The sequence below is a fragment of the Lipotes vexillifer genome, unplaced genomic scaffold (genome assembly GCF_000442215.2).
Source record: "Lipotes vexillifer unplaced genomic scaffold, Lipotes_vexillifer_v1.1 scaffold545, whole genome shotgun sequence".
Classification (NCBI taxonomy): Eukaryota; Metazoa; Chordata; class Mammalia; order Artiodactyla; family Lipotidae; genus Lipotes; species Lipotes vexillifer.
The window spans coordinates 1,679,568-1,703,187 of NW_006779129.1; the positions used below are offsets into that span (position 1 = coordinate 1,679,568).

Consider the following 23,620-nt stretch of genomic DNA (forward strand, 5'->3'; position numbering starts at 1 on the left):
GATACGTGGGGCCCTCACCGTCGTGGCCTCTCCCCTTGCCGGACGCGCAAGCTCAGCGGCCATGGCTCCGCGGCATGTGGGCTCCTCCCGGACCAGGGCACGAACCCGCATCCCCTGCATCGGCAGGCGGACTCCCAACCACTGCGCCACCAGGGAGGCCCGAGTTGTGGTAGTTTTGTTACTGAACCAAACTTGGGTCCGCTTGCCCATGCACAGTAAAGCCAATCTACTGATGCCGAATTGTGGTGAAGGGAAGTGCAGTGTTCACTGCAAGTGCCAAGGAAGGAGTTCAGGTGGCTAATGCTCAAAAGACCTGAACTCCCCAAAAGCTTTCAGGAAAGGTTTCTAAAGACAGGGTGAGCGAAAGAGTTGTGGTATGTGATCATCTCGTGATTGGTTGGTGGTGAGGTAATCAATATCATCAGCTTACTGGTCCCAACCAGTCTGGGGTCCACATGCTTGTGGGCAGCATGCAGTCACCTGGTGGGGTTTCAGTATCTGTGACACAACTCAGGGGTATGACTCAGAATATTACCTATGGCCCTTGAGGAGGAACTGAAGTCCTTTGACTTTGTTGAATGACTAAACCAATATTATTTTGTCTTGCTTGACTGTCTTCCTTTGTTTCTGCATTTTCTCGCTTCTCTGATTAAATTTATTCTTTGGAACTCAGGGAAGGCCTAGGAGGCTAAAGTTTTTCTACCAACGAGAGGCAGGTGGAGGACATGGGGGCGCTCTGTCCCGGGAAGGCCCCACAGGGTCCTGCTTGGTTACAGTTTGTGCCTATCAAGGAGTTGGTCCATTTCATCTAAGGTTTTGTATGTATAGGCCTAATGTTGTTTGTAGAGTCTCCTCATTATCCTTTTAATTTCTTTTAAAAAAATGTATTGTATTGAATGTAGTTGATTTACAATGTTGTGTTAATTTCTGCTGTTCGGCAAAGTGATTCGGTTATACACACATACATACATTCTTTTTCATATTCTTTTCCATTATGGATTATCACAGGGTATTGAATATAGTTCCCTGTGCTGTACAGCAGGTCCTTGTTGTTTACCCATCCTGTACATAACAGTTTGCATCTGCTGATCCCAAACTCCCAATCCATCCCTCCCCTGCCCACCCGCCTTGGCAACCACAAGTCTGTTCTCTATGTCCCTGAGTCTATTTCTGCTTCCTTTTAGCTTTTGAAAAATGTTTAGTGATATCTCATTTTTTGTTCTTGACACTGATGCATTGTTCCTTCTTGTTTTTCGCTGTCAGTCTGGCTAGAAGTTTATCAGTTTTATTGAGCTTCTCAATCACATTGATTTCTGCCCTTCTACTCCCTTCTCCTCACTGGGGTTCCACCTGCTCTCCTCGTTCAAGTTTCTTCAGTGGAAGCCTCGATGGTCGGTTTGGGACCTTTTGTCTTTTCTCATGGAAGCACTTGGGACCCACACCTTCCTCTTCCTCAGCTGCACCCACACATCCTTTCCGTGCGGACCATCCTGGTCTGTAATCTGAGGCTTTGAATGAGCTGATCTCCCCTTTCGCTCCGATTCCATAATTGCTGGATTCATACACAAGTTTTAAGGGTAGTAGAATCAGGGGGACTCACGCGCAACAGGATTTGGGGGCAGCTGAGCCTCTGGGTGCTGAGCGTTTGCACTTCCACTTTCTGCAGCCCGAGGCCACCGCAGCCGGATTCATCGCTGTTCACGTTTTCACTCGCCTGGAGGACGTGCGATAAGGGAACACGGAAAGCTGGCTGGATCAAAGAATGATCGCGCCCAGCGGGAGTGAGCATTGTTTTGACTGCAAAGGTCTCTGAAGTCGGGGCTGCCCCCTCATCCTCGCCTCGCCCACCTCGGCTCCCGGTAGGAGAAGACAGAGAGGAGGCTTTTCAGATCAGTGGAGATGGCTCTGTGGGCGGGACCCTGCGGGCAGATGAGCATCCCGTCCAAACCCCCTCGTCCCCACGCCAGCCCTGCCGCCTGCGTGGCGCGCGCGCTGTCTTCGCCTCCTGAATGTCCACGTGCCTGGTGAGGCCATGTGGTTGCTGGACCCAATGGAGGACATGTGTGCAAGGTTCGGGTTTGGAGCTGGCAAGCTTGGGCCGGGAGATGGACTGGTTTTGCTCCGCGTGCGGACTTCTCTGCGTCAGCTGACTAAGGCGTCCCGGATGCCCTGTTGCCTGTTTATGTGAAGTGAATTCACGTCAGCTTGTTTACCAGCCGCGTGGATCTTAGGAGACCTACTTGGCAGCCCTGGCAGCTGCCCTCTTGCAGGCAGACACAGATGCTCTCACAAATTCAGGGGGGAAGTTAAAAACTGACCCACAAAGTGGCCCGGCGCAGGGCTGACCGCACCATGAGGGGTGGGCAGTCCCTTTCCCAGTCCCTGTGAGGCAATCCCATTCAGGGAACAGCTCCTGCCTGCCTGGCAATATTCCCAACCCCTCCCACAGCCCCCCAAGAAAGGGGGGACCAGCCTCCGAGAGGTCAACACAGAGGCTGCTGTGGGAAACAGCGGGTTCCGGGAGAGCTGGGTGCAAAGGCAGCGGTCGTCGCTCTACACTCTGCTTGGCCCACTGGACAATGTCAGGCATTCCCAGGGGCTAACACAGACTTTGGAGGATGATTGAGGGAGGGGACATGTGTGGATTTGAAAGCGTGGATATGTGTGCAGCCTGAGCCCGCCCAGGGGGCGTCTACTGTTAGACGTCTACTGTGGCCTTTGGCTTTCTAGGCTCTGGATATCCCAGGGACATCTCACGCTCCAGCCTAGAGAGCCCAGGTCCCGTTCGAAGCCCAGCAGCCCTGCCTCACTCCACATTCCTTGACGTCCTTTAAAACAAGTGAAGAAAAGCAGATTTAAACACACAACAGGGACGGGCCACTTGCCCCTTTGTGCTCCGTCTTTTTCTTTTCAATTGGAGTATGGTTGATTTACAATGTGTTAATTACTGCTGTACAGCAAAGCGAGTCGGTTTTATATATATATATTTTTTTCTTCATAGTCTTTTCCATATGGATTATCACAGGATATAGAATCTAGTTCCCTGTGCTGTACAGTAGGACCTTGGCGTTTATCCATCCTATATATACCAGTTTGCATCTGCTGAGCCCAAACTCCCAACCCCTCCCTCCCCCTTGGCAACCACAAGTCTGTTCTCTATGTCTGAGTCTGTTTCTGTTTTGTAGATAAGTTCATTTGTGTCATATTTTAGAGTCCACATATAAGTGATATCATATGATATTTGTCTTTCTCTGTGTGACTTACTTCACTTAGTATGATGATCTCTAGATCCATCCATGTTGCTGCGAATGGCATTATTTCATCTTTTTTATGGCCGAGTAGTATTCCATTGTGTATATTTTTTTGTACCACAGCTTTTTTATCCATTCACCTGTCGATGGACATTTAGGTTGCGTCTGTGCTCCATCTTTATATTTCTTCCTGTTTCCTTTTTTAACCAGTGTAGTAGGAGAAAAGTGATACCTTGTCACTGTTTAATTTACATTGACTGTATTGACTTAGCTTTCATCATATTTGAGTTGTTTCGTTCTCAGGCTGCTGCCTTTGGGGTAACGATTGTTCTTAGGTTTTCCTTGCTGGTGTCCTGGGTGCCTTGTTCCTTCTGTGCGTTCACCCCTTGTCCGTTTTAAGAATGGCGAACCCCCTTCCTGCTCTGTCCTGTGACAGCGGCATGGCCCGTGGTGTCCTTTATTGAGCGGAAATCCTTGTTTTGATGTGAGCAGATGGACCAGCTTCTTTCTGATGGTTTGTGTGCAGTGTTGAGAAATCCTCCTTAACCTCAGGTCGCAAAGAGAGCCCCCAGCTTCTCCCTCTGACATGGAAGTCCCACTTTCCACCCCACCTGGAGTTGATGACCTGTGTCCTGTTCAGGGAGGATTCGGGCCTGGCTTCTCTCCCCACCGAAGCCCAGCTTTCCCACCACCTCCCACTGATCAGTCCACCCTCCGCGGATCTGCGTGGAGCCCGGACCGCGTGTCATCCCCGCTTGCGTGGGTCTCTGAGCCCTTGGACCTCCCCATCACTGGTCCACCTGCCTCTTCTTGGGCCCAAACTGGACTGTTCTGTCATATGGCAGTGTCATCGGTCCCACTGTCCCGCAGGGCACACCTAATAGTAGCCTCACCTAAATTCTTGGAAATGAATTGTCCTGGTCCCTGGGCACCCAATGAACTCAACGAAATCCACAGAGGAAAGAGGATCTTATTGGCCATCTCGTTTCCCTCCCTCCCCACCTCCAGTGGAGGGGCCCATCTCAGAGACTGTCTGAAGCTGGCCGGGTGTCCACCTGGCTGCAGGCCTGTGGCTCATACCTGTGCATCCAGCATAAGGCCGTTGCCCCTCCACCAAATAACCTCGGTCTTCATGGCCCCCAGCACGGGGGGCCTCCCCAGGGGACTTTTCCAGGGCACGAGGAGCCTGGCTTCTGGCCAGAACTGCTTTGAGAGATCTCGCAGGCCAACCACAGGCCTCACAAGGACACTGCCCACTCCCCCCAGACTTGGGGCACAGCCAGGGCACTTCCGTCCTTGGGGGAGCTGGCCTCACCAGCTACGGCCATGGCCACGGCGCACTCACATGCACATCTGCACCCCTGGTCTCCTTTCAGGCCTCCTGTGAAGACACTTTCCCCACTCTGGCCCACGCCCCAGTGCTTTCCCACTCGTGGCCCTTCCTCCCGCTCCCTCCCTGGCCCCAGGGCTCATCAGACTGCAGGTGGCTTTTGCCCTGGGCCCCCTGGCATGCCCGTGGGCGCCCTCCCGGGGGGCGGGGTCTTGCTGACACCGGCGCGGCACAGGGTTAAAGTCTTCACTCCCCTCCCGCGTTGCCTGTTGCCGTGATCGGCTCCTCCGACACCTGGCGGCTCAGCTCTTTCTCCAGCTTAGCTGAGCCCCTGACACGGACAGTCGCCACCCTCCCATTTTACAGATGAGGAAACTGAGGCTCGGAGAGGTGCAGCGAATCAGTCGTGGGCCAGACCTTACGATGCTGAGGTCTAGGTCAGGGCCCTACTGGTAGCCAGCTTTGAGTTCATCTTTCTGTGGCCGCCACAGTCTCTCTGCTAAATTATAAGCACCACAGGGCAACGACTCTTTATTTTGGAAACTGGCATTTCAAGAAGCCTTTGTGGAACAGATGAAGACCATGCAAATGAGTGCAAGCCCGGCTGTTTATCCCGCCGGCTCTGGCAGGGGCCCACCAGCGTCACCTGGGTTTGGCAGGGGCTCAGGCAGGCACAGCTTAGAGTGGAGAAAGGAAGGCCCGGGTGTGGCCTGATGGAGGCTGTCGGCGAGGGAAGCTGGGGCTGGACCAGCAGCTGCGCCCCATGTGCCTGGTTATGGAACAGATCCGGTTTTCTCCGTGGGGTCCCGAACGGGATGTGGGGGCCAAAGTTAGGGAAGCTGGTGGTCACCGGCCACGTTCTGGCCATTCCGGGCAGCAGCTGCCGAGGTTGTAGGTCAGGCTTCTGTGGCCAGGCGTCTACGGCTTGGCCATCGTCTGTCTGTCTGTCCAGCCCGTCAGCATGAGTCCAGCAGGTGCCAGTGTACATGTCCCATCGGTTAACTTGCTGGACTCTATCACTTAGGCATCTGGACGTCCTGAGGTGGCACTGACCTTTGTGAACTCGGTCACTCACTCATTCCTGCATCCAGCGGGGCTTTCCCGGGAAGGCACGAACGCACTGTCTCTGTTAACCTGGTGGACCCTCAGCAGGTGTGTGGGTGTGTGGACCAGGCTCAGGTGGAGAGAGCCCGTGTGGATGAGTACCTGCCAGGCCACAGGCCGCTCGGGCCTGCATGGGTTCTGGGGGGCGGGGTGCAGGGGAACCAGGAAGAGCCTGTTTCAGTTAAACAATGGAGGGACAGACTCGCACTGAGATTAGCCGAGTTCGGGTCCCCCCAGTTGCCGGTGCCTGGGGCTTGGCCGGGCTGAGACATGTCCTGGAAGCCGAGCGGCCTGCCTGGTAGAGGGCCCACGTTTCCTGAAGGAGGGGCCGGACGCTGGTGGGGTCACAGCTAAAACCACGACGGCAGGCCACTGCCAGACAGGGCCCACGTACCCTGTGTTTCTCAGTTTGTGGGTGAATTTCGGTTGCACAGTGTTTACTTAGAGCCCCGTGCTCCCCAGGGACCCCAGCCAGGCACAACCACACAGGATGTGGAATCTGACCCCCAGCCTGGGCAGCCTGAGGCTGGGGTCAGGGTCCATCCCCCAGAACACGGACACCCCTCCACCCCTGAGATGCCAGACTCCTCCCTGGCGTCTCTCTGGGACCCCGTCCCCGACACACACAGCAGCCTCGGGGTGACCGCGCCCTTGACGTTGGAGTACATCAGAGCGCCAGCCGCGAGCATCTTGGTTACACACAGGTGCTTTTTCCCAGGAACGGCGCTCTTTCTTCCCAGGCCGCTTCTCGCCTTCAGTGGCGTAAATGACAACAGTGCCCTGCGCCCCCGTCACAGAGCAGCTGCCGACCCTCCCTCACCACATCCCCCAGAGGGCCTCGCGCGCCCGTCCTCCCAGACACTGCTCAGGCCGCCACATCCCTCGGTCTCGCTGTCCCCCCAGGCTGGCATGAGCCTCGGGCCGGAGTCCAGGTCTGCACGCGGCCGGGGCCGGCCACCGCCGTCCAGCCTGCCCTTGGTCCCCGCACCCTCGGGCGTGTCCACACCCCGTGGGTGCCTCCGGGCACATGAGGATGCCCCTTTGCAGGAGCACGTCAGCGTCCCTGACTGTGTCCCGGCTTGATGGCCCCAAACTCTGTACCATGTTGAGCGCTGGGGCGGGGCAGCGAGTGTGGTCTGGGTGCAGGAGCCCAGTTCCTTGCTTGACAGCGCATCCTGTTTCCCGTGTTAGTAAGAATCCCCGGTGTCCTGGATACGAGTCCTCTGTCCTCTCAACACTGACCTTTCCTTCCGGCTTTCACGCTCTCACTTTGAGTTGCTTTCTCCTCCTCTCTTCTGCGAGCTTGGTGTCTTTCCTCTGAACTGGTTCGGAAAGACCTCTTGTTTCCTAAATTCCCTTGACTTAATGGAGAAAATGAGCTCACATGTCTTCTGATTCATCTGCCCCAGTTTGTGATGCCCCCTGCTCCCCCCGCACTCTCCCCTCAGTGCCGCGCTGGTTGCCCTCTGGCCGCTGTGAGTCCCTGGACGGGACTCGCATCCCCGGCGAGGGTGGGGGCCAGGCCCGAGCGCAGAGGGGGCGTCCTCTGCTCTCATGGCCGCAGCCCCGCTGATTTGCTGACCGATCCCTGTGGTGCACTGACTGCTGGCTCCAGGGCCATCACCCCTGTGTCAGGCTCAGACCCTTTAGCAGGACCGCCAGACCCCGAGGGAGGCGGCTCTGGGGAACGGCTGTTTCATTCGCACGTGCCTGTCATTTGTCCCAGGCCACGGCCTGACACACGGTGGCCGAGTCTGGAAGGGTCCAAGGGGCAGCCATGGGCTCTGCTCCGAGCCAGCACTTCCCTCCACTGCGGGGCCGGGTGGGCCGTCTGGAACCCCACCTCTAGTCACGGGTGCTCTCTGCGCTCCCCGCTCCTTTCCTGTCATCTGGGCTCAGGTGAGTTTTGTTTCTGATGACCTTGAACTGCAGAGCAGGAGCCTGTCTGCTCCTCTGCACGTGTGGGGAAGGCAGTGCCCAGACCAGGGCGGCGTCCAGGTCCTGTCGGGGGCCCTGCCCTCCGACGGCACCACCGGGACCGTGTCACAGACGGCTCTGCTGGGGCTCGGGGATGCCGTGCCTGCCTTGTCTCAGACCCTGGAGGCTTCCCGTGCGCGAGCCTGTCTCCCAGGGACCACGGGCTCCCCGAGGCCGGGTGGGGGCTTCCTTGTGCCCCAGCACACCCGGCACAGCGCCTGGTGGTTGACTTGAAAATGGCAGCAGAACCCAGGGGATGGGGTGGAAGGGTGGGAAGGAGGGGTCACGGTAGACCCGGGCGGGTCGTGAACCCTTGGTGCCTCCGCTTGCTCCCTGGATAGACGGGCGTCAGCTGAAAAAAATGCACAATGTAAAAGTTAAGAGTTATGGTTTATTCAGTGGACAAAACTGAGGACTTAACCAGGACACAGCATCTCAGATGGCTCTGAGGGATGGCTCCGAGGTCAGGGCGGAGCCCGGATACAGAGGAGTTTCGTAAGAAAACCAGGTAGTCAGACCATCAAAAGAATGCTGTTAATTAAAGAAAACCAGACATCTCAAGTTAAGGAATTCAGTGCGTTTCTGTGTATGGGAAGATGCAAGAGTCCGGGCTCACTGAAATCATTCCTTTTTTTTTTTTTTTTTTGTGGTACGTGGGCCTCTCACTGTTGTGGCCTCTCCCGTTGCGGAGCACAGGCTCCGGACGCACAGGCCCAGCGGCCATGGCTCATGGGCCCAGCCGCTCTGCGGCATGTGGGATCCTCCCGGAATGGGGCACGAACCCGTGTCCCCTGCATCGGCAGGTGGACTCTCAACCACGGCGCCACCAGGGAAGCCCTGAAATCATTCCTTTGATGTGCACCTCAGCTACCTGGGCCAGCATCCCGTGTTTTCCCATCCTGAGTCTCCTCAGGGTGCATGTCGGGGGCGGCTGTAATGTGCTGGCTTGATGGCTGAAACATCCTTTGTTTTCTGATGTGGCAGGAGACATTTTCAGTCCACATGGGATAATCGTGACGCCCTGCTCACAGGGCTCTTTCGAGGACCCTGTAGGACACTGAGACCAGAGCCCGGACGCCCACACCTGGGCGCCCCCGTAAACGCCCTGGCATAACCCATGTGTGATTTCCTTGACACAGACCTGCGGCCCCTGGACATCCTGGCAGAGGCGATCCCTCCTGATGGCACTGTGGTCGGGGTCACGGTGACACAGGTCCAAGGTGCGCGAGGACTTCAGCTCTCAGCCGCTGCCCCCCACGACCTGAGCTTTCCTGCGTCAAGGATTTTCTTCAGATGCGACCTCTTCCCGGAAGAATTTTCTATCGTCGTAACCTTGAAAGTTCCCAGTCTCCCCCCTAAGGTCAGTGACACTTCCCACTCTTCCTGTAGAATGACCCCCACTCCCTGTACCTTTGCACGTTCTCAATGCCAGAGCGTGCGAAGGGCATGACTGATCCGGTCAAGAGGTCAAGAGCGGCCGGCCTTGATAGGTAGTGAGGTCCCCATCACTGTGAGTATGCAGGCAGAGCCTGTGTGACCATTTGTTAGGAGTCTGTACAGCAATTATAATTTTCTGGTGTGCTAAGCTGTCAAAGGCTAGGGATAAGGCTCGGAGTTTTTAGTCTGACATCCTTTAGCAGGAAACGTAAACAAAATAACAAAAACATACCCTTTTGGGGTCTGTTTACCTGTGACTTGCAGTCCCATCCTCCGCAGATCCAGCTAACATTCCCACCGTCCCCGGCTAGGATAGAAGCGCCCCTGGAGGTTTCCCCAGGGTCCAGGACAAGGCACTTCCTAGGCGTGTGACCAATCCTTCACATTCCGAGTCAGCATCCCCGATTCTCTCACAGCCATCCCAGCTGGTTTTCTGTCGACTGTGATTCCATCCTGATACCCCCCCGGGGGCTCATCGTTCTGTACAGTCTGCTCTCAAACCCACAGCTGCTGAGCTTTCAGCTGCAGCCATTGCATTTTCAGTTCTGTGATTTCCATTTTCCTCTTGTTTTTAATGTGAATTCCAGTTCTCAGGTGAAAGTCTGGCTTGTCAGCTGCTTTCTTGAACAAGCCTCCAAACTGTGGGTCCCCCGGGGGGCTGGTTCGCTGTCAGCTCCATCTCTTTATTTCCTGCCATGCTCAGTAACTTTCTAACAGGCTCTTTGAGATATGATTCACACGTTTGAGGTGCACAGTTCAGTGGTGTACGGTGCAGTCAGCGGCTCAGTGCAGCCCTCACCACGGCACGTTGTAGCTCACGCTCATCACCTCGGAGAGAAGCCCCGAGCCCTCTGGCTCCCCCCACCACGACCCCACTCCCTACCCCCAGCACTAAGCAGCAACTCATTGACTTTCTGTATCTGCGGGTTTGCCTACTGTGGACATTTTATATAAATGGAATCATATACTGTAATATATGATCTTTGTAACTAGCGTACGTAGTACGTGTTCAAGGTTCACCAGTGATATACAGTGTATCAGCGCTTCACTCTTTTTATGGCCACGTCGTATGTTACTGTGTGTATATAGCACATTTTGATCACCCCATTCATCGTCGATGGACATTTGGCTTGTTTCTACCTTTTGGTTATTATGAATAATGCTGCTATAAACATTCACGTACACATTTTTGTAGGGGCATGTGTTTTCATTTCTCTTGGGTATATACTTAGGAGTGGAATTGCTGAGTCTTGGGGTAACTTTATGATTGACGTTTTAGAAACTGCCAGACTGTTTCCCCAAGGTAGCTGCACCCTCTGATATTCCCACCAGCACTGGATGAGGGCTGCAACTTCCCCACAGCCTCACCAACACTTGTTATTATCTGACTTCGTGATTCTAGCGACCCACGGGGGCCTGAAACAGTATTTCATTGTGGCTTTGATTTCCCTGATGAATAATGATGGTGTGTATTTTTTCATGTGTGTATTGGCCACTTATGTCTCTTCTTTGGAGAAATGTCTAATCAAGTCCTCTGCCTAGTTTTCAATTGGATTATTTGCCTTTTTAATTGTTGTGTTATGAGTTCCTTATATATTCTAGATATAAGTCCCCTATCATATATAGGATTTTCAAATATTTTCTCCCATTATATGGGTTGTCTTTTCACTTTCTTGATGGTGTCCTTTGAAGCACAAACCTTTTTAATTTTGATGAAGTCATATTTACCTATTTTTTCTTTTCTTGCTTATACTTTTAGTGCCATATCTTAGAATCCAATGCCAAATCTGAGGTCATAAAGATTTATCGCAAAGTTTTCTTCCAAGAGCTTTATAGAATTAGCTCTTATATTTAGGTCTTTGATCCATTAATTAAAGTGGAAGGTTAGGTTTGATTTGAGACCTTTCTTCTTTCTTAATATAGGTACTTACAGCTATAAATTTCCCTCTAAGAAGTGCTTTAGCTGCATCCCATAAGTTTTGGTATTTTGATCTTTGTTTTCACTCATCTTAAAGTATTTTATTATTTCCTTTTTGGTTTCTTCTTTGATCCTTTGGTTATTTAGGTGTGTTATTTAGTTTCAACATATTCATGAACGTCCCACTTTTTTCAATTATTAATTTCTAATTTCACTCCATTGTGGTCAGAAAACATACTTTGTGTTACTTCTGTCCTTTTTAACTTATTGAGGTTTGTTGTCTGTCCTAGCATATGTTCTCCCCTAGAGAATGTTCCATGTGTGTTTCTGTAGAATGTATATTCTGCTGTTGTTGGGTAGGGCGTTCTTCAGATGTCTGTTAGGTCTTGTTGGCTTATTGTGTTGTTCAAGTCTTATGTTTCCATTCTGATCTTCTCTCTAGTTGTTCTATACATTATTGAAATTGGTATTTTACAGTTTTCAACTAATATTGTTGAACTGTCTATTTTTCCCTTCGTTTCTGTCAGTTTTAACTTTATGTATTTTGAAGCTCTGTTATTATTTTCATGTATGTTTATAATTGTTATATATTCCTGATGGATTGACTTTTTATTATTGTAAAATGCCTGTCTCTAGTTACAATTTTTGTTTAAAGTCTATTTTATCTGATATTAGTAAAATATTAATATTTTCTTGTGGTTGCTGTTTGCATGATGTATGTTTTTCTATCCTTTATTTCTATCTTTGAATCTAAAGTATGTCTCATGTAGAGAGCATATAGTTGAATCATGTTTGTTTATGCAGTCTAACAATCTCTGCCTTTCGATTGCGTTAATTATTTGCATTTATGTTATTACTGATATATAGTTGATCCTCATTATTCACAGATTTTGTATTTGCAAATTCACCTACTTTCTAAAATTGATTTGTAACCCCCAAATCAATACTTTTGGCACTTCCAAAGTCATTCATGGACATGCATAGAGCTGCAAAACATCTGATGTCATGGGAACAACATGCATGTTCCCAGCTGAGGATGACAAGGCAATGCTCTGCCTTCTTGCTTCAGCTCATATTGTAAACAAGTGCCCCTTTGCTGTCATTTAGAGCTACGTTCTTCACATTTTTGTGCTTTTCACTGGTGACCTTGCTGCTTGAAATGGCTCCCAAACATAGTGCTGAAGTGCTGTCTAGTGTTCCTAAGTGCAAGAAGGTTGTGATGTGCATTAAGAAGAAAATACGTGCATCAGATAAGTGCCATTCAGGCATGAATTATGTTGCTGTTGGAAGTGAGTTCAGTGCTAATGAATCAGCAATAAATATTAAACATACACTGTGAAATAATACCATATCTGTCTAAATCTATCTGTCTCTCTATCTGTCTAACCCTGGCTAATATTTGGTATTTGACCCTGGTTTCTGACACAGATCTCCTAATCCCTTGGAATTTCCTGGGATAGGATTTGTCTTTTATTCTAATAAGGCAACTCTTGGTGGGCTCCTGGCTGGGAGAAGGTCACCAGAAAGACCAAGCCTTGTTTAGTAGCTTGGTACTTTCAGCCCCACCTCCTATTCGCCAGAAAGGGGAGAGGGGCTAGAAATTGAGTTAATCAATGCCTACAAGATGAAGCCTCCATAAAAATCCCCAAAGTACAGGGCTTGGAGAACGCCTGGGCTGTTGAACACGTCCACATGCCAGGAGGGTGATACACCCCAACTCCATGGAAACAGAAGCTCCTGCACTCAGAACGCTTGCAGAACTCACCCTATGTATCTTCATATGGCCGTTTGTCTGTATCCTTTAAAATATCCTTTGTAAAAAATCCGCAATAATAAGTAAACTGTTTTTTCTGGGTTCTGCTCTAGCAAATTATTGAAGGAGTCATGGGAACCTCCAATTTGTAGCCAAGTCAGACAGAAGTTGTGGGTCACCCGGGTGCCTGCTACTTGTAATTGGCATCCGAAGTCGGGGGCAGTATTGTGCAACTGAAACCTAACCTGTGGGGTCTGTGTTGACTCTGGTTAGGGTCAGAACTGAACTGACTTGTAGGACACTCATATGGTGTCAGAGAATTTGTTGGGGTTGGTGAAGACCCACACATCTGGTGTCAGAAGCATTCTTCATGAGAGTAAAGGAAAACTCAGTGCATTTTTCCAAGACACACATAACACAAGGTTATGTATTGATTAGTTGATGAAAATGAAGCTAGAGGCTCACAGGAACCTGAATCTTTATTTCCCCTAGAAGCAATGGTTCAGTACTTGCTAATCCAGTGTTTGCAGTGACTTTCTATAACAATAATGAGCATTAACTGTGGTTGGATTGATGTCTGCTATTTCACTTTTTCATTTCGTATTCCTCATGTCTTTTTTGTAATTGTGTTTCTTTAGTCCTTTTCTACTGCTTTCTTTTGCTTTTAGTAAATACTTTCCAATATAGCAATTTTATTTCTTTAATGATTTTTTCATCATATATTTTTAAGTTTCCCTTTGCTCTAGGGTCTGTCATGTACTTATGTTAACTTATCAGAATCAACTTCCAATTTATACCAACTCAATTCCAGTTATATATAAAGACACTGCTCATTTTTTTATGTAACTCTATCCCTTCCTGTCTTTTTTGTCCTTCCTGTTACAGTATTTCATCTTAAAATGTTAAAATTCCAAGAATATATTGTTATAATTATTACTTAGTATACTTTTATGATTTTTAAGAAGCTTAGAGAAGAAAGGAATGCAAAGCTTTTGTTATCCTAGCCTTTTTATCATTTCTGGTTCTCTTCACTTTTTCCTGTGGATTTGAGTTCTCATCTGCTGTAATTTCCTTTGCCCGGTACAGGTTTGCTCCCATGTACCTCCTTTGTGCTAATGTTGTCAAATATATTGCATTTCTATAGACTATAGGCCCCCAAATACATTGTATACATATTGTTTTATACAATATGCTTTATACATATATTGTTTTATAAATTGTGTTAAATCAAGTAAGAGAAGAAACAAGAAAAAAATATGCATTTGTATTGTCTTTTCTAATTGCATAATTAACTTTACTGGCATCTTTCTTTTCCCTGTGGATTGGAATTTCTGTCTGGGGTTACTTGCTTTTAGCCTAAAGAACTCCATTTAGTGTCTAATAAGATGAGTCTGCTAATATCAGATTCTCTCAGTTTTTATTTATCTGAGAATATATTTTTCCTCCATTTTGAAAAATAGCTTTTTTGCATATAGGATTCTTGATTGACAGTTTCTACTTTGAGCATTTTGAGTACATGGTCCCACTGCCTCTGGTCTCCACTGTTTCCGATGGAAAGTCAGCCGTTCATCTTACTGGGCTTCCCTTGTGAGTGACTCAGCATTTTTCTCCTGCGGCTTTTGAGATTTTCTCCTTGTCTTGGACGTTTAGCATATTTAGTATGCTATGTCTGTTTGTGAATCTTTTGTGCTCAAAAGATTGAAGTTTAGCAGGCTTCCTGGATGTGTAGATTAGAGTTTTTCACTTTGAGAGTTTTAAGCGATTATTTCTTTGAGGTAATACTGCTGCATTGCAGTCTGACTGCCATGTGGTCCCTCCAGCAGAGTCCCCAGCCCCACCCACCAGGGGTCAGTGAGGCCTCACCCTGAAGCCCACTGACCCCCAACAAGTCCCTGATGGAGCCCTGGCTACTCTTGCAGAGGCCTGCAGCCGAGCACATCACCAAGGGCCCTGCCCTTGCCCCTCAGAGACTTGGCAGAGTACGGTGGCTGAAGAGTGAGGACACGAGGGACCATGGCCAGATGTCACTAGGTCCCAGGTGTAGACCGAGCACTGGGGTGTGGGCTGCTACACACTGTGCAGGTGTCTGTGGACGAGGCTCCATGGACAACAAGGCTCTGCTACTGAACGTTTATTATGGCAGAGACTCCAGGGACGGACAACAGAGGCTCAGGTCACAGCCACCACATCCTTCTGCCCGTGAGGGGGAGTGCTTGAGGGACGAGATCTTGTCATAATTTGCACCCAGGGGCTGCAGGATCGCCTGATATTGTCTGTAGAACAGGAGAAAGGTGTGAGCGTTGACTCTATCAGGGGAGGTTCTATAGAGGTTCAAGCTGCAATGAAGCAAAAGGCATTCGCCCCCATGGTCATTCTTTCTGCGCTAGCCTGCGTCTGCATCCCTGCCCCTCTCTGTGAGCCAGTCTCTGCCCCAGGAGGACACTTGTCCTCACACCTGCCCCAGGGCTCACTCCTAGTGGACACAGGCCCCCTCACCTCCCCCCACAATCAGCAGCATCTGCTCACCAAGTGCATCCCACCCTGTGGCCAGGCCAGTGGGGCATGGCCAGACCTGTCCACACCTGAAAACACCTCCCTCTCCTCAAAGCCCAGATTCTGGGATTGTTCCTGCTTGTCCCTTCCTTTGGAGCAGGAGTTTTGTTTAAAAGAGCAGCCCCTGCTCCCAGTGGAGCAGAGGGCTGTCACTAACAGAAAGTCACATGACTGCTACTGTCCCTGCAAAAACATCAAAAAGATTTCTACCGTCTATCCTCTGGAGACAGACACAGGTCAGGTTAGCCCCACCTCCAGTCAGGAGCCTCACCAGCCAAAGGCATTTACAGTGACCAGTGCTGCCAAAACAGAGCAGGACACTAAACAAAAACAAGGAAGGAAAGACTTCACCAAGTTGCTGCCATGCCAACACACAACACAGAGGACGGCCATAAAGCTGGACAGCCCTGAGCACCTCACACACACACGCACACTCTCACCCTCCTCCAGCCACTGCCCCCATCATGGCCACGTCCACCCTGTCCATCTGCTCCAGCGCCCTGAACTACGGCAGCGGCTCTGCCTGCCTGGTCCCTGTGACTCCTGCACCGGCTCCTGCTGGCAGGTGGACGACTGCCCAGAGAGCTGCTGCGAGCCCCCTGCCGCGCCCCCGGCGGCTGCGCCCCGGCCCCCTGCCTGAGCCTCGTCTGCGCCCCAGTGGGCTGCGTGTCCAGCCCCTGCTGCCAACCAGCCTGCACCAGGCCCTGCACGGCCTCGTGCTGCCGGCAGTCTAGCTGCCAGCCCCCCTGCCGCACCTGCTCCCCCTGCCAGCAGGCCTGCTGTGTGCCCGTCTGCTGCAAGCCCGTCTGTTGCTCGCCCATCTGCTGCAAACCTGCATGCCGCACACCTATCTGTTGTACACCTGTCTGCTGCAAGCCCATCTGCTGCAAGCCTGTCTGTTGCACATCTGTCTGCTGCAAGCCTGTGTGCTGCGAGCCCGTGTGCTGTGAGGCCGCCCCTGCTCAGCCCCCTCGTGCTGCCAGCCCAACCCGTGCCCCTCGTCCTGCCGCAGACCCTCCTCCTCCTGCCGCACACCCTCCTCCACCGTGTCCCTGCTCTGCCGCCCTGCGTGCTCCCGCCCTGCCTGCTGCATCCCTACCTCAGTCTGCTGACTGGGCACATTGCCAGCCACTCCTAGGGCCAACCCTGAATTCCGTCTGAAATCTCTGCAGCCTTGAGCCCAGTCTGGGATCTCCTTCTGCCCCAGAACCACCCAGTTCCACAGCCTGGCCTGAATCCTCACTGCCCAGCTGGCTCCCTGGACTGGCTCCTGGCTTCCTCTAGACCCTAAGTCTCAGCAAGCGTCCTCCTCTCCATCCTCGTCAGATCGTGGATTTTGTTCTGCCCTATGTGAGGGGCCGGTCTGTTAACAAATAAAGTCATTGTCAGGCCCTCTCGAGACCTTGAGTGCATATCTCTGCAAACCTTAGGGAAGAGCTTTGACGTGGAGTGTGGCCTTGAGCTGCGTCCAGGGCAGTAGGACCATTGGGCAGGGCCAGACAGGCCCTCCCACACTCTGCCTGGGCGTCCTGTGCTAGCAGTTCCCCTGAAGCCTCCAGCCGAGATTCCTGCTCACCTGGAGACCCCTGCAGCCTCCACCAGTGAAGGACGGCAGTGGGCAGGTAACCAGGCCCTGGGTCTCACACACGGGGGACTTGGAGCTTTACTAGGGACAAGGGACACGCCGTTTAATAAAGCATCTGCCTTGAAGGCATAAAGCCCACTCCAGAAACAGTTTCAGACAGGCTGGGGCCAGCTGCTCTCCAGTGCCCTGGGCACAAGGGTGAGTGCTTCTGTCTGTGTGAAGAGGCCAGGAGGGAGAGAGCCATGTGCAGTGACGATGGAGCCTGTGTTAGTCAGGGTTCTCCAGAGAAACAACCAATAAGACGTGTGTGTACATATGCAGAGAGGTTTATTTTGAGGAGCTGTCTCACATGATTGTGGAGACTGGCAAGTCCAAAATCTGCAGGGCGGGCTTCCCAGGGAAGAGCTGGTGTTGCAGCTCGAGTGCAGAGATGGTCTGCTCGTGGAGTCTCTTCCTCCTCTGGGGAGCTCAGTCTTTTCTCAAGGCCTTCAACTGATTGGGTGAGGCCGACCCATGTTTTGGAGGGCAATCTGCTTTACTCAGAGTCCACTGATTTCAGTGTTGCTCTCACCTAAGAAATAAGTTTGTCATGACTGACATCCAGACATGTTTACCCAAACAACTGGGCACCACGACGTGGTCAAGTAGACACATGAAACTAACCATCACAGGGACCAATAGCCAAGGGGGAGGTGGGATATTTGGAAGTGGCAGGTGTTCATTGAGTGATCCTCTCAGGAATTCAAATATTAAGGCAGGTTGCCCTCTTGGGAAATACAGGGAGGAGGGAGTCACCCTGGCCCTGCAGGGACGGTGCTGGGCAGGCAATCACCTGGAGGACATGGGTGTTCCCCAGCGAGAAGGGCCTTGGCTGGGGACCTCAAATGTAACTGTTAACTATTATAATAGCTACATTTAAAAGTGAAAAAAAAAAACAGGTGAAATTAATTTAACATATTTTATTTAACCCAATATATCCAAAAAGTTACCATTTCAATATGTGTTACTAAAAGCTGCTTTTAAAAAGCTTATAGATTCACTGTTTGTTCAATATTTTTCTAAAGTGATTTTTGGAAGGAAAAGAGAGGTCTAGGCATTTTGTTCAATCTTAGTTAAAATTTAAAAGCCCACTTAATATTCCTGTTTAATGATTTAAGATATTTTTTTTAAATAAATTTATTTATTTTGGGCTTCTTTGGGTCCTTGTTGCTGCGCGTGGGCTTTCTCTAGTTGCAGCGAGCGGGGGCTACTCTTCTTTGTGGTGCGCGGGCTTCTCATTGCGGTGGCTTCTCTTGCTGCGGAGCATGGGCTCTAGGCGTGTGGGCTTCAGTAGTTGTGGCTCGCGGGCTCTAGAGCACAGGCTCAGGAGTTATGGTGCACGGATTAGTTGATCCGCGGCATGTGGGATCTTCCTGGACCAGGGCTTGAACTCGTGTCCCCTGCATTGGCAGGTGGATTCTTAACCACTGTGCCACCAGGTCAGTCCTGATTTAACATATTTATTGAGCACTTTCTATGTACCAAGCACTGTTTCAGGCACCGGGGATAGAAGGCTGAACACAACAGGAAAAATTCTTCTCTAATGGAGTTTACATTCTAGGTAGGGGAGGTGACAATCAATAATAAATAATGCAAAAATTTTTTACAGTTGGGAAAATGGGTAGGGATTGTTGAGGGGATGTTGCAGTGTTTTAGTATTAAATAGTTAGTGTTTATCAGTGTTTTCAAAACACTTCCAGAGATTAACACCTTTATCTTTGTACCTTGTTGCTTTTAGTAAGTTAATGTAGCCATATTCTTATCGTATCAGTTATATTGAAAGAAGAGAATCAGTTGTGCAAGTCCTGCAAGTTGAAGGTCAAATTGAGAGTAATCCTGTTTCCATTTGCGTACAGTCATCACTCGTTTATTCATCACTTAGGAGCCAGTCCAGACTCCTGATTTTCCCCATTGTTCCTTCCGTACGTAGCTCATCCACCAGCCTTTGTAGCATATTCCAAACGATCAAGGCATTTGTATTCAGGGATTATGACCAACTGTTCTGAAAAGTAAATTTGAAAAACAAATGACTTAAATGAGTTTTATTTTGATTAAATGGTAAATTTTGGTAAATTCTGATTAAATGAGTTTTGAGGTAAATTTTGATTGAGTTGTTTAGGACCTTGAAGAATTGTATAATAATTCATTCCTACCTGTATAGAGCAAAGTGGGAATAGAAAAATAATCTACTTTGCATTTCTTATGCTTCCACATGTTGGGTTTTCAAAAAGTTTTGATCCATTTGTTTGTGGGTATTTTTGTTTTACTTAGGAATATGACTTGTGGTAAGATGCTCTGTTATTCTTTCATAAAAATGGCCCTTCTGCGTATCAGTACTAAGAATTGTTCTAGGCACCAGAGATACAACAGTGAACAAAACAATTTCTTCTCTTAAAAAAACAAACAAACCAAAACAAAAAACCGAACATGTGGTACTGGCTACTTTTCAAGGGCTCAGCAGCCAGGTGGCTCTCACATGGACAGAGCATCTGATATTAGTAAAGTATCAGAACCTCACCAGGGTCACTGCCTAGGAAGGATCAGACTCTGCACATACAACCCATCTCGCTGGCTATTGCGACTTGTTTCCCCTTCTTAGCACCGACGCCAGCCCAACCCCCCCAGGTACTCCTGTCTGCTTCATCACTTGGTCATCTGTCTTATTTCTTTAAGTGTTGTTTTCAAGAGGGAAATGTGAGTGGAGTACTTTCTAAGCTCTTGCTTGTATGAAAATACACTGCTGTTCTCTTTACTTGAGAAAGATGTAATCATTTGAAAAACGATCAAATCAGCCTTAATCCCGGATGTTCCCCCAGAAGCTCTGTGTCTTTCACTGTTTGGTGGGAGAGAGGTCCGGGGTCAGCCCTGGGGGGGTTCATTTCCAGACTATGTGCTGTTTCCTCCGGCACGGCGAAGGGGCTGCTATTAATTCTGTTCATTTAAAAACTGCCAACACATGTCTAGGGTGCGTGGGCTCTAAAGACCTGAGGCTCTTGAAATTCATGAAGCCCTTCCAGTCCAAACACACACACATCTTTGTGCGCTCAGCTCAGAGCGGCTCATGCTCAGTTTTGTCTCTACTGTTTTATCCTAGCTGTGCCTTCTCCCTCCCTAGCAAATGGACTGTCACGTTTGGTGTCGGTGAAACACACGGTCCGTTTATTACATTTTCTCTCATCATATTTGGGGTTTTATCTTTTACCTCTGTGATTTGGAGGATCCCCGCCTGGCCTAGAACAGGTGCTCAGACAGTGCTGTCTAACCCCACAGCTGTGGCCAGGGCCGTCGTGACCATCCCTGCTCCAGACGTCGACGTCTTCACCAGAGTCAGCCCGTGCTGACTTCCTGTTCCAGGCTCCCCAGGACCCCATCTCCTTCATCCACGAGGGAAACTGTTGCCTGGGCTTTACTTTTGGGTGCGACCTGGGGTCCACACGTCTCCGTTGCTCACACACGGGGTCTCCAGGAGGAGACCCTCTCCCTCTCTCTGAGTCTTTCAGGGCATCACCTCTGAGGGAGGCAACCTCGGGTCAAGAAGGGCAATTTGCTCAGCCGAGGAGTGCGGGGTGCACAGCCTGTGCCGAAAGGCACTTGAGTTTGGGTGAAATGTTGATGAAAATGGCTCCCAATTTAGCCTGCAGTCCTGCATCCCTTTCACGGCCCCAGACTCACTCAGACACCTGTGAGCGCTGCTCCTTGAGAAAGTTTCATTGCAGAGTCCACGTCCGACTGTGCCCCATTAACGCTCCTCTTGGGCACGCTAGGCTGGTCTGCGAGGGCTCTGGGCATCTCTCACCTCCTGCTGGCAGAGCCTGGGTCTCACACCAGGCCCTGCTGGAACGTGACCCTAGACCCACCCTATGGTCCAATCCTCTGAACCACTTGCATTTTATAAGATGTGCCAATGTCACTTTACACTTAAGATTCTTTTTTTTTTTGGCTGCCTTGGGTCTTCGTTGTGTGCGGGCTTTCTCTAGTTATGGCGAGCGGGGGCTACTCGTCGTTGCTGCACACGGGCTTCTCACTGCGGTGGCTTCTCTTGTTGCGGAGCACGGGGTCTAGGCGCGCGGGCTCAGTAGTGGTGGCATGCAGGCTACACTTAAATTTTAAAATGCTTAAAAGTTAAACTGATATTAAAAGTACCCCAAACACAGGAGAGGTGGAACAGAATTCATCAATTTAGAGATGTGTTCACCTCTAAACCACACTCAGCATAATCTTGCCTCAATATTTTCCATAACTTTCTGGAGCCAAACAAAGGAGCGAAGGGGAAACATCCTGCAACTCAGGATATTTACACTCACAAGTTTAACGAAGGAAAACTATTGTAGAAACTATGCCAGCACTAATGAGGGGCTCCTGCAGCCAGCTCTCAACCCTAAGGAGGAAGGGCAAGTGTGGGAGCCCCCTGCTGCACCTGCTCCCCCTGCCAGCAGGCCTGCTGTGTGCCCATCTGCTGCAAGCCTGTGTGTTGCACACCTGTCTGTTGCAAACCTGTCTGCTGCACACCTGTCTGCTGCAAGCCCGTCTGCTGCAAGCCTATGTGCTGCGAGCCCGTGTGCTGTGAGGCCGCCCCCTGCTCAGCCCCCTTGTGCTGCCAGCCCACCCCCTGCCCCTCGTCCTGCCGCAGACCCTCCTCCTCCGCGTCCCTGCTCTGCCGCCCCGCCTGCTGCCCCGCCTGCTGCGTCCCCGCTTCGGGCACGTCCTGCTGCTGACAAGGCACGTCCCCCCAGGGCCAGCCGAGCTCAGGTCCCCCCACGACTCCGTCCTCCCAGCCTCCCTCAGTCCTGACCTAGGTTGGGCGGCTGCCCCCACTCGGGACAGGGTCCCCTTCGTCCCCACTGTCCTGGCCTGACTGACCTCTGATCCTGCCCCGGGAACCCCGACCTTGCTGCTCCCTGGGCTTCTGCCTCCCAGGAGGCGCCTCCACCTGCCTCTGGGTCACCTCTCCCCTTCCCAGTTCCTCTGCCTGTGTCACTTGGCTTCGACTTCCATCCTGTCAGTGCCTCCTCGGGCACCCGGATAAATAAACTCACTTCATCACCTGATCCGATTCCTGTCTCTCACCTCCACTGGGGGGAAACACAGGGTTCTGACCAGACACTGGTCTCCCCCAGCCAGGAGTATACCTGGGGTGAGGGACTGAGAACCCCAAAGGTCAGTGGCCTGACCCCTCTGGGTGGGGCCCCTGCCCTCTCCAAGAAGGTCAGCGCCTGCTCAGGCTCCGGGGTCCTGGGACGTGAACAGGGGGGAGTAAAGACACCTGTCCACCCGGAGGCCCTGGCTGTGACGTCACCGTCCTTCCCAGCCACCCGCCTCAGGGGCCCAGCCACCACTGTGAGCATCTTGTCCTACTGTGTCATTTCCACCCATTCCATGCACTTCCTGAGACTTGGCTCACGGGAAGACGCCCTTCACATGGAAGATAAGTGCAGGGGCCACACGTGTCCCCTCAGCGCCCGGAGTGGCCAGAGGCCGTGTGACCCAAGCTGTGCAAACTGATTTTGCTAAATTAGGTGTTAAATTAAACATGCGGGCCATGGGGTTTTTCCACTTCTTTAGTAAAACAGTTGCGTGGAATTCACTCATAGTTTTACGTGGGCAAAGACCTGCTAGAAAACAATATTCTATATTTAATGTATCTGCTTAGCATTCAGGTTTAATCACTTTCATTTCTTTATGCTTTTCATTGTGTTAGGCTAGAAATGACCAGACTCTAAATTGCACTACATACAGGCAAAAGTACATATGGTCTCTCCCCGGTCCGAGCTGGAAAATGATGCACAGCTGGGGTTGCTGGCATTTGGAGATCGCGATAATGGCGGGTGGCGCGAGGTTTTTAAAATTGTGGTAAAATACACGTAACGTGAAATTTCCCATTTTAACCCTTTTAAAGTATACAGCTCAGTGGCATTAAGGACAGTCACACTGTTGTGCAACCATCACCACCGTCCATCTCCAGAACCTTTTTCATCTTCCCCAAACTGAAACTCTACACGCATTAAATAACAGCTCCCCGTGACTGCCCCCCAGCCCTGGCCCCATCGCTCACCTTCGGCCCCTGTGCATCTGGCTCCCCCAGGGACCTCACAAAAGTAGATCGCACACTACCTGTCCTTTTGTAACTGGCTTACGTCACTGAGCATCAGGTCCTCAAGGTTCATCTACGCTGACGTCAGAACTTCCTTTTTAAGGCTGAACAATATCCCATTGCATGAGTGGACCGCATCTTAGCTATCCATTTCTCCATCTACGGACACTGGCTGCCTTGACATCTTAGCTGTTGAGAGCAATGCTCGCGTGAACATGGGTACCAATACCTCTCCAGGAGGCTGCTGTCAGTCCTTCTGGGCATATATACCCAGAAGTGGAATTGCTAGGTCAGATGGTAATTCCACACTAATTTTTTGAGGAACCTCCATACTGTTTCCTATAACAGCTGCACCGTTTTATTGCTGCCTTCCCCCCCAGCAGCGCACAAGGGCTCCAATTTCTCCACATCCTCAGCAACACTTGCAATTTTCTGTTTTACTGACAGTAGCTGTCCTCGTGGGTGTGAGTGGTGCATTTGGTTGCATCACAGACCGTGGTTACTGTCTCAGGCACTGCGGCCCAGAGACCCGCCCTCACCTGCCCCCCTGCACCTGCCCCCCTGCACCTGCCGCCCTCACCT

The 23,620-nt window shown here is 50.8% G+C and overlaps 3 protein-coding genes across 3 annotated transcripts in view; 2 read left to right on the forward strand and 1 right to left on the reverse strand.

Annotated features, from left to right (window-relative positions):
• The window catches only part of LOC103083567 (keratin-associated protein 10-8-like), a 6,178-nt gene extending 4,241 nt beyond the window's left edge, over positions 1-1,937 (reverse strand). Inside the window, 2 exon segments of the mRNA XM_082930946.1 lie at positions 1,601-1,714; positions 1,845-1,937. Coding sequence (XP_082787072.1) covers positions 1,601-1,714; positions 1,845-1,937 — 207 coding nt within the window.
• Positions 1-23,620, forward strand: part of TSPEAR (thrombospondin type laminin G domain and EAR repeats) — a 61,454-nt gene that overhangs the window by 12,240 nt on the left and 25,594 nt on the right. Inside the window, exon 2 of the mRNA XM_007452490.1 lies at positions 8,802-9,022. Within this exon, the coding sequence (XP_007452552.1) occupies positions 8,802-9,022 (221 nt within the window). The remainder of the gene's footprint in view (positions 1-8,801; positions 9,023-23,620) is intronic.
• LOC103083848 (keratin-associated protein 10-12-like) lies at positions 15,788-21,802 on the forward strand. The gene is given in 8 exon segments (XM_082930947.1): positions 15,788-15,833; positions 15,836-15,925; positions 15,928-16,280; positions 16,283-16,426; positions 16,616-16,673; positions 16,865-16,945; positions 20,218-20,273; positions 21,578-21,802. Coding segments are annotated over 8 exon segments (1,053 nt in total).